Source organism: Oxyura jamaicensis, chromosome 4, assembly GCF_011077185.1.
Source record: "Oxyura jamaicensis isolate SHBP4307 breed ruddy duck chromosome 4, BPBGC_Ojam_1.0, whole genome shotgun sequence".
Classification (NCBI taxonomy): domain Eukaryota; kingdom Metazoa; phylum Chordata; class Aves; order Anseriformes; family Anatidae; genus Oxyura; species Oxyura jamaicensis.
In genome coordinates, this window is record NC_048896.1 from 39,139,615 (window position 1) to 39,150,274 (window position 10,660).

At 38.9% G+C, this 10,660-nt stretch overlaps 1 protein-coding gene across 1 annotated transcript; it reads left to right on the plus strand.

The window, feature by feature from the left end:
• Positions 1-3,629: 3,629 nt before the first annotated feature.
• On the plus strand, positions 3,630-10,660 carry FRG1 (FSHD region gene 1). The gene is made up of 9 exons (XM_035324495.1): positions 3,630-3,831; positions 4,047-4,114; positions 5,716-5,838; positions 6,619-6,676; positions 6,856-6,970; positions 7,339-7,443; positions 8,093-8,184; positions 8,802-8,912; positions 9,796-10,660. The coding sequence occupies exons 1-9, from the start codon at positions 3,743-3,745 to the stop codon at positions 9,830-9,832; spliced, it is 798 nt and encodes a 265-aa protein (XP_035180386.1). The 5' UTR covers positions 3,630-3,742; the 3' UTR covers positions 9,833-10,660.

Here is a 10,660-nt window from a genome sequence, read left to right on the forward strand (position 1 = left end):
CATGCAGGATTTGAAGTGCCAAGAATCAAATTAGCTTTTTATATACATCTGTCATGTCACTGTGATATGCACCATCATGTCCTGGGGATGCATCAACACTCTCACACAACTGCTGCAGAACATTATGAGAAACCACCGCAACATTCCTGCGTATGTACTTTGTCCCACTGGGAAAAATTAAAATGTAGTTGCTCTGGTTCTAACTCACATCAGATTTCACTCCTTCTGTAAATGAGTAAACAAAACTGGATCAATCTTCACTGTTACATCAGTCAGCAGCTTAGATATTTCACAAGGGTCCCATACTTATAAATGAAAGCAAGAAAAAGCACACAGACTATTTGTCAACTGTGCTACCAAGAGAGCTAATTCAAGTTTCTTTGCTTTGGAAATGTATTTCTCTATCTCTTAACATAAATAAACAAGACAGAAGAAAACTCCAAAGTGCCCAAGTTTCGGTCCAGGCCTTTCTCCAGGCTCATAGGACACGAGGCTACATCCACGGACACTCAGTTTCAGCTCTGCACTTCCATCAATCCAGAGTGTCTACAGGAAACATTGTTTGTAATGATCCCCTTCAATCTTAAACGATGAAAGTGCACATTTTGCAAATGACACCTCAGCCAATCTGCCCCATCTGCATGAGAGATGGCAAATGATTTCACTCTTTAGGCATTCAAAATAAAATGCACATGCGGCAAATTCCAAGCTGGCAGGAAAATCCAGTCATTAAAAAAGTGATTTGTTTTCTACGTTTGCAAACACAAAGGCTCCATTTATTTCCATTGCCATAAGGAAAATGGACTGCTCTATTTTTTTAAACAGTTGTAGCCAGCACATTTTGGAAATGTTTTAATTTCAAAAATACTAACTAGCAAATTAGAGTTTAAATGGCTTTTCTAAAGTGGCACCATTTTAGACACAGTTTTCTGATTGAGGGCATCGCTTTGCCCTGCAGGAAAAGATTTCACTGTCTTCTGTATATATGGTAGTGATGCCTGTTTGTTGCTGGAGTCGCTAAATTAAAAAAGAAACCTAAAATAGGTCAATTGTAAATAAAAATTTATCTGTTAATAAAAAGGTATATTTCATATCTTGGGAGGCTAATTTTCATTTAAAATTAGAAAATTATGGCCTCTGTCCCTCTGCCTGTTCCTCCATCTCTTTACAACATGGAAATTAAAACAGCAAACACCATTGATACGGCCGCATCCTAAGAAAGCTTATGGACATGCTTCACTCTACACACTGAGTTGCTTAATTGAACTCACTGGGACTATCCCCAGTGCAAAAATGTAAGTATGTGTGTAATTCTTTCCGGGATCAGGATATGTAAGGATGATCCGTAATGAAAATAAAACTACTCTTTTATTTTATTTTTGAGATTTCCTAATTTGCACTTATTTTTGTGGCTATAGCAGCATCTGGTGGACAAGTAGCAAAGTATAAAGCTCATGCACTTTCATCGTATAATCTAAACACATTTTAAAATACAAACTGCTCTGACTTGCTTTTGTTTTTTAAAAGTTAACAAGAAAATGGCAATTGCCTTAGATAACTACTGAAAATGTTAAACTTTGAAATCTTTATACTCTTAACGACAAGTGGTCAAGACACCTTTGCTTCCTAAGATACTAAAATATTACCTTTTCCCCTCCCATCTTCCCTCCCAGGAAAGTATTTGAGATTTTTGAAGGGCTGGTAATGGCAAATCAATGTATACAGGCCTGCTTTGACAGGAGTATACAAATACTCCCCATGTGCTAAGGATGCACAGTTAAGCAGTCAAAAAGTAATATGTCACAAATAAAGTTGTCAAGTTAAATAACCAGAGCTCAGAAAACAATAGTGACCCCCCCTCCACAGAATCAAGGCCTGAATAAATAAATGTATAAAACCCCAGAACAACCAAAACACTTAAGAACAACTTAGCATGCAGTGTCAAAGCAGAGCAATCGGCATGTTGACAGGCATTCTTTTTGCTTCACTCTTTTCTTCTGTGCTTGTTTCTAATTCCTATACAAATTGCCCTCTTATTTTTCTTATTCACTTTACTAAAATTTACACATATCTGTCTAGAATCAGTTAAAAAAAAAAAAAAAGTAGTTAATGATAAAATGAGTCAAATAAAATTATATTTGCTAAAATTTCTTTGTGCTGATGCTAGCTTTTCTAGTTTCCTAAGGTTTGCAGACAACAGTACGTAGTACAAAAAATGGATATATTGAAAATATGTTTTGACTGAGAAGAAGCCATTTTATCTACCACCAGAACCAAGGAAGGAAACTAAGTAACAACCACTCTATTATTGGTTGTAAAACACTAAGATGACAGTGTCAAAAGGTTTCTAGAAGTCAGGCAATAATCTCTAGAAAGGTGAAAACTGGAAACAGAATGTATGCGAAGGTGAGGTTGAAAGCAATGGATGAGTTGCTAGCAGTTTAACAAGGTACCTCAGTCTTGTAATTGGAAATACAGATCTTCTCTGGCCCTTCACGCAGGGTAAGACATGTGGGACCTTCGTAGCCCGGCTGGATACAAACCTTTGCAAACACTGGTTTTAGCTAAAACCCTGATTTTAGCTCCATTAAGAAATCAGAAGCGGTCAGCAAGGAGCTCATCATTGCCTGAAGCTTTCTGTAGTGTCTGCTTTTTCAGTTTTTACTTGAAGCCCTAATTGCAAAGATGCACGTTCCAGGGACTGGGAAGTCAATAAATCCATAAAGCCACATACTGCCTCCTACAGCAATGCCCTGCTTCAAGATACCCACTTCCCAAACGCTGACCAAAGAGATGAGTGTCTTTCAGTAACAATCCACAGCGGGTGAAGACATGGGCAGGAAGGCAGTATGCCAGGGACACAATAAAAAAGCATTTTGAATCTACGTGCACCAGCAGCTCGATTCAAGTACTGCTTTTACTGATAAGCCCATGCCTCTTCCCAGCCTCCTCCCCAAAGCTCCAAAATGGGAGACCTGCCAAAAACTCCTGAGAGTCCATTACAGACACACTGTTGTCTTCATTTCACATGGCAGATGTAACCACTCCAACACAGCTTGCAGACAAAAATATGGGGTTACTCGTGTTAGGCATATAGATAAAAATTAAAAACATTTCTGTGAGAAATCGCAGGGTCCTGGATCCAATCTGAGTATCTGCAGAAGACATCTGCAGTCATCAACAAACTCCCGGGTTATTCCCTGAGAGAAGTTACACATGCAGTTTTATCTCCCAGACATGATTTCAGCGATTGTAAAGACCTTAACATAACCACACAAACCTCATGAATTACTTTCAGAAGGAACTTACTTGTGGGAGCTTTGTAAGCATCGGCAGGTGATGAAATGAGAAGTCAAAGGGAAGTAACACGATGCGAACGCCTGGGTATGTGTCTGTGAGATTTGATAGAGGTAGTGTCCTTCATTTGACCAGCCGGTTTAATAAGAAGCAAACAACATTTTGGGCACAAAACCCCTTCTTTTGGTAGGCAGTGGAAACAACAGACTGGCCGATAAAGCATAAATTAAAAATGACTGCTGTAATTTGGAGCCTGATTACATGCGTGTTACTGAGGTCGTTCCCAAAAGGAGGACGAATGGTATCTGTTAAGAAGGTGGGACTAAAGGTATCTGTTCTGGTGTAAGAGAAAACTGGCTGCGGCTTTTTTAACTTTTCCCCTCAGACTCGGCTTCCGACCGCCGAGCGGCGCCATGGCGGCGGCAGAGGGCTGAGCCCCGGGCGCATGCGCGGCCCTGCCCCGGCTCCCAAGATGGCGGAGTACTCCTGCGTTAAGTCCACCAAGCTCGTCCTCAAAGGGGCGAAGGAGAAGAGGTGAGGGGCGGCTCGTCTCTCGGCCGCCAGCTCGGTGCTTCACCACCGGCTTCGGCACGGGGGGGGTCGCTGTAAAGAGACCGCGGGGGGCTGAAGGTTGTGGTATGTGCTGCCTCTCGCCCCCCGGTACCTCGCTCCTGGGGGGCTTGGGGCCGTGGCGGAGCGAGGGGCTGGGTGGGAGGCGTGTGCCCACCGCTGTGCCTCTGCTTTTGCAGCAAGAAGAAGCACAAGGAGAAGAAAAGGAAAAGGGAGGAGGATGCGGAAGAGCAGCTTGATATCGTCGGTGAGCGGCCCTGCAGGAGCTGTGTGGCAGTACGGAAGCTGTAGGGGATAGCACAAGCTGAAGAGGTGCTTGTAGGGCTCTTAAAACTGAGCGTAGGCCCTGCACAGGTTTCTAGCTACTTGTCACAGCACACTGTTTATAAGTCAAACCTTCCTGGGTGCCAGAGGGAATTTTTGACACCAGTGGGATCGATTTTACCTGTGTTTATCTTTTTAACAAACTTAAGTGCTTACACAATTCAAGCTCCTTATCTGCTTGTAAGTCATGTTTTGTTTTTTTTTTCCAACAGCATTTGTTTCAGGCAGAGAGACTTATATTTAGTGCTGTAACACTATTATTTATATTTGTATATAAATAATATATCTGGCGTTACTGTTACTTGAAAATTCACTAGGTGGGGTGCCTGTACTTCCTGTTCTTATTCTGCCAGCAGTTGCTTCTTGCCCGGGGTCTTTAGTTCACTCGATCCTTCAGCCATTGTGAAAGGAAAAGTCTTGGTTGGTGTGTGTACTTGTTTTCAGCTTGTCATGATTACTGTGATGTGTTCACATTATAAACTTGCTACCAGTAGTTGAAACTGAACAAATGTCAACCAGTATCCAAATATAGCGGTATTTTTTCTTGCTTTGTGGAAGAGGAGGATCAAAGTATGTATGGTCTTGAGTGGTAGCTTGACTAAGTGCTGCCTTTTGGCTGTATTCTTGATTTATCACAACTCACAAAAACAGCTAAAGAAATAACCATAAAGCCCTGAGAGATGCAGACGTATACTGTAACAGTGCATGTTATGGGATGTCATATTATGTATGCACAGGCATAACCCAAAGCCATACAAGGGGAATTATCCTTATTTTTCAGTTAAAACAATATATGAGAAAATGGACTATTGTATTTTACACTAAAAGAATGTCACAAAAAAAGTGCTGGAAGAGATTTGGGAATTTCATAAGCTGTTCTCTAAGTCATGACATTATAGGACAAGCTTATTTGCTCTCTGTGTTCTATGAAGATAGGGGAACATTATTTCTGCTCAAGACCAACTTGCTGAAAAAGTATTATATTCTGGTTAATTGAAAGTAATTATCTTAGGCAGAAAATATATCTAAGATAGTAGACCAGGAGAAAGTTTTGCTCTTTAAAAATACAAATGTCATAATTCTAATTTATACATGTGAGCCTTTAAGTTTGAATTCTGTGAGGCTAAAACATGTGAACGCTGTCCAGAACATCTTAAGTCTAAGGAATGCAGCTCATGAAGTAATCTAGCAGCAAGATGAGAGGTTCTCCAGCACAACAGAAATCATTACACTGGTAATTTACTGTGACCACACAACTGGAGGAAGCAGTTTGGGGGGTGGGAATGGGGGAAGGAATCTTCCTTGCAAGGTGTATCTTCTACTGTATCAGCTAGACAGATCAATGTGCTCCATGGCCTAACAGCACTAACATCCAGAGGGGATGGAGCGCAGGAGTCTGCAATTAGGAGCCTGTTGCTATCTATAGAATGCCAAATCTCGGAGTAGGTGCTGGATTACTATCTCTTGAACTACTGTAATCAGAAGTTGTAATTACTCCATTAATTGTGATGTTTTGTATTTTAGGAAACTGGTGGGCTGTCAGTAATTTCGGTGAAATTACAGGAACGATAGCTATAGAAATGGATAAAGGAGCTTACATCCATGCACTTGATAATGGCTTGTTTACACTAGGAGCACCGCATAAAGGTTTGTTTCAGGAAACTTGGAAAAAATAGCTGTAGTAATGAAAAGCATGAACATAGCATCGCTTTAAGGCAAACTGTTTTACAGCTCAAGGCAGTTTATTACATGTAACACAATAAAGTTGGCTGTAGCGTGACCAAAACCTAATGACTACCAATCAGTTTCACTTACACATAACACAGCAAGAAACTAAGTATAATAAATTGAACTGCATTGGAAAGGATCACTGTTAAAGGCCATACAGCTTACTGAATAAAAAGCCGTATAACTTTTATTAAATTTATATAAAACGCTTCTGGTGTCAATTGAAGAGTGAAATTCAAGGTAGATGAGTTTCAAGGATTATTACTGCATCCTCATTGTGCTGTTTTTGTTTTGTTGCTGTGCAAGTGGACTGCTAAGGTAGTGGAGATAATTAGCTTGTCTCTTAATTCGGATAAGAAGTTAGGTTACCACAGCTGAACCATAGTATGTTTTGGTATGGAGAAAGTAATGTTATAAGGAGATTACATTTTTTTTAATGGCTTTTGACACAAGGATTGTATTTGTATTATTTAAAGCACACCAAATACATGAATGCAAATAAGCTCCTGCATTGCTTTTTATTTTAAGTGTGAATGTTCAAAAGGAATTTCTAAAGAAACACAGTATTATAGCTTTCCATAGTATTTAGCAAAGGCTGTTGCATAATTTTTCAGCTTGTTTGAAACTTTGCAGTATTAACAGTTTAAATACTGTATGCATAATACTTAATGTCTAACTAATGAAAACTTCATTCGTAAGGTGAAGAAGGCCCTAGTCCTCCTGAACAGTTTACAGCAGTGAAGTTGTCTGATACAAGGTAACTACTGTAACAAAATATTTCAAGCTTTGAAGTTTGTTTGTTTCTGGTATGAATACATGTTTTAAATTTCTCTTGAAAAAAAAAATATACTAAAAAATGCTTGTGATGTGCTGAATATTGTGGATGGCTTTATCTCAAAACATTCTTAATTGTTTCACTTTGTTTTCCCTTTTGAGAATTGCTCTGAAGTCTGGTTATGGCAAATACCTCGGTATAAATTCAGATGGACTTGTTGTCGGACGTTCAGATGCTATAGGATCAAGAGAGCAATGGGAACCTGTCTTTCAAGATGTGAGTTGCTTCAGACAATTCACTTGAGATTCCTAGCATTTAACTGTGTTTTGACTTGCAGCCTACATTGACAGGCACTAAGATGTTTACTGTTGGTTTCCCTTTCACAGTGTCTTACATATTGTAGCTTCTAATGTTCTGTTTTCCCAATGTATTTACTTTAAAAACTTAAGAAGAAATAACAGTACCTAAAGTTACTGCAGTTTGACATACAAATTAAGGACAAAGGAGCCCACTAGCTAGCTGTTGAAGTGTCTATATGTGAACAGGACACACTTACAGAGCTTTCTGATGAATGAAGTAAACCTTATGAATCAAGGTTTGTATACAAACTCCTTATGCTAATAATGTGATACTGTTTTCTGCAGAAGAAGATGGCATTGCTAGCAGCAAACAGCCGCTTTATTAGATGTAATGAAGAGGGAGATATAGAAGCCAAAAGCAAAACAGCAGGGGAAGAAGAAATGATAAAGGTAATCTATATTATCTACAATTAAGCATCTGTATGGTACAGTTACTGTATGGTTACAGTTACAAGATACTTTCCTGTTTACTGTATTTGTTTCACTAAGGAAATGGTGGGTAAGACCTTCTATGTGATACTCCAGATAGTTCTCAACAGCTTGGTACAAGAGAGATGAAATCTGATGGAACCAGGGACCAAAAAGGGTTAGCCAGAATGATGCAGGTGTGGAGACTGTTTATGTAAGAGGATGTGGAAGGACCATCTTGCCTTCTGTTGGACATGAAAGACATGCCTCTCCAAACAGAGGGAAGCAGGTACTAGTCAGAGCAGTAATACTGTGGAGTCAGTCTCTCAGAAAGGTACTTTAGCCCTACTCACACTAGGAACTGTGCCGGTGTTGCTTTGAGATGAAGGCAGCTATGTCTTACAGTAGTATTAAGGGCTATGTTTAATCCTTTTTGATGTTTCAGGCAGCTTTTGCTGTTACTGCTATTTTCTCTGGTTGTGAAATAACCACTTTCAAAGTTGATGACTTAAAGAATCTGTGGCTGTCAGTCTGTTATGCAGGATATGTTGTCTTTTTTAACCTGCAACTTCTGTTTTTTTTTAAAAAAAAAACACTTCTATTTTGTTTTTATTTTCTTCTCAATGACTAGATTCGAACTTGTGCTGAAAGAGAAGCTAAGAAGAAGGATGACATCCCACAAGAAGATAAAGGAAATGTTAAACAGTGTGAAATCAATTATGTGTATGTAGTTGAGAGCCTTTAACAGATTTAAGTACCTTTTTTTTCCCCTCTTTTCTTTGGGGTTTTCTTTGGAAGGGCTAAACTCCCGCCCAGTTCTTTGTTCACTTTTCTCTTCCTCCTTATCAGGATGAGGACACAAAATCGGATGAGAAGGCTCACAGGTCATAATCAAGACAGGGAGCTTGCTTGTCAGTTACTGTTGCATTTAAAACAGACTCAGCTTGTAGAAAATTAACTTATTGGCTATTAAAGTAGGCATAAGTAGTGAGAAACATGGACCAAAAAACCAAAATGCCCTTACTCAAGCTCAGCTTCACTCCAGAGTCCTCTATGCCCCTTCACTCCTGACTTCTCATGCTAGTAGTTGAAGGAGCTGAAGTTCTTCAGAATGTGTAAGCACGTTGTGTTAATCATGCATGGTGTTGTTCCTACTTAGAGCCAAAAATGCCTGAGTGTGTTTCACTTAGGGAAGTCTTACAACACTACTTGGTAGTATGATGGTTTATTGGATTTTATTAGGCCAGTTGCATAACAGGAGTTAAGTTGCTCATCACAGTTGTTTTTACTGAAACACAAAATTTTAAAGAAGTTAACTTCTTACAATTTTTCCCTTGTAGAAAGAAATTCCAAAGTTTTCAAGACAAAAAGCTCAAAATAAGCAAAGAAGATACAAAAGCCCTCAGAAAAGCCAGGAAGGAAGGCACTTTTCATGAAACACTGCTTGACAGGTACGCTAATATATAAGGAATAATGCACTGATCTAAAAGCTATTGGGAGATGGAATTATAGTGAATTTGGAGCCAGATGGCCAGATTTCAGGGATTAGGTGTGGGTTGAGCATTTTTTCCTGGTCAGTGTTCTGCTGCCTTTTTTGCCTTTTTTTTGTTGTTGTTATTCTTCTGAATTTTCACTTCCTTGGCTGAATTTCCCAGGTTGGGATTTAAGCAGAAGTGAATTCTTCTGGACATCTGTAAAGAAGTTTGCTCAGTTTGTGGAGCACAGTGGAAGTGAGGGATGAATCTTTTAAATAACAAAAAATAAGTTTTTTACATTTTCAGTACCCTTGGTACCAGAACATTTTGGAAAGGAGACGGCTGCACTCTAAAGAGAAATAGCATCTATTAATTAGTCTTCGCATTATCTAGTGGGAATAAATCTTTCTTTCACTGTAAGCTGAGAATACAGAAGCTATCTTGAACTTTTAATATTTTGAATGGTATAAATATTTGTTGAAATTTGCTTGGTTGAAATGCAGAAGATGGCGTGTGATACTTTATTATTATGATGTAAAAACCCACCATGGCTATCACAGATGGAGCGTCAGTTTCAACTGTCACTCAGTTTGAATTCCCTCCCTGAGTGATCTGACAAAACACAGGTCTTGGTTTGAAAGGAAAGACAAGGTTAACTTTACACATCGTTATAGCTGTAGCTCCTTTAAAAAAAAAAGTAACAAATCCAGAATATTGTTAGGCTGTTATGTGTGCTCTGAAGTAAAGTCTGAGAGAACTGCTTTCTGTGTCTGTTTAAGACTTCGAGACAGTTAAAACATTCAGATGTAATCACCTTTGTTTTTAGTTTAAGTCTTGTTTCATTACTCTTTCCACACAGGCGAGCAAAAGTGAAAGCGGATAGATACTGCAAGTGACAACCAGCTGGGCTGTTTTCTTCTGCGTCTTTGATTATATGGTCAAATTGAAAACACAAGTAAAATGTTTTATAATTATTTTTTATGAAAGGCATTTTGCTGATGTTTTTATTATATTATTTTTAAAGGACTGCCTGAGAACTATAATTGGGCATTGACCTAGTGTCACCTTCTAGTAATGAATAGTGAGATAGTCATTTAACAAAAGACAAATTATTTCATCCACTGAATCTTCCGAGGTTGATGAAAGGAACCTGAATTTACAGTGATTAAAGGGCAGATTAGAATGGTGATAAAAGCTCGAAAGGAAAATATTGTTAGCACACTGAACTATTAAGAAATACATAACTGTCTTCAACAAGCAAGAGGAAGTAATTGCAAAGGGATGTCTTAGAATACATCATATCAGAAACTGAGTAGGATGGCTGTGGAGCCTTTCTGCGCTGTATCAGGTAGGGGCCAGAATATTCAGTCTTGTTTAAACAGTGTTCAAAACAGACCCACTGTCTGATGGATAAATGACATAATCCATATGGTGGATGTGTGAACAAGAACCCCATTACAAATGGAAATGCAGGTGTCTCATAAGAAAAGGGAATGACTGGCTTGTGTTAGCAGACTGCTCATTTTACAAGAGGGGAAGACTCATTTCAATCAAACTTGCTGGTTTCTTTAGGGTATGGACTTCAATTTAAAAAAAAAAACAGCTTTTTCTTAAGGTCATAGTGTAATACATGTTCCTAGCATCTTGTATAAAATATGGTTTTCCGTGTCTGTTCTGATTACCAAGTTTTTCAATAAAAACATCTCCATAGGAACTACCTCAGA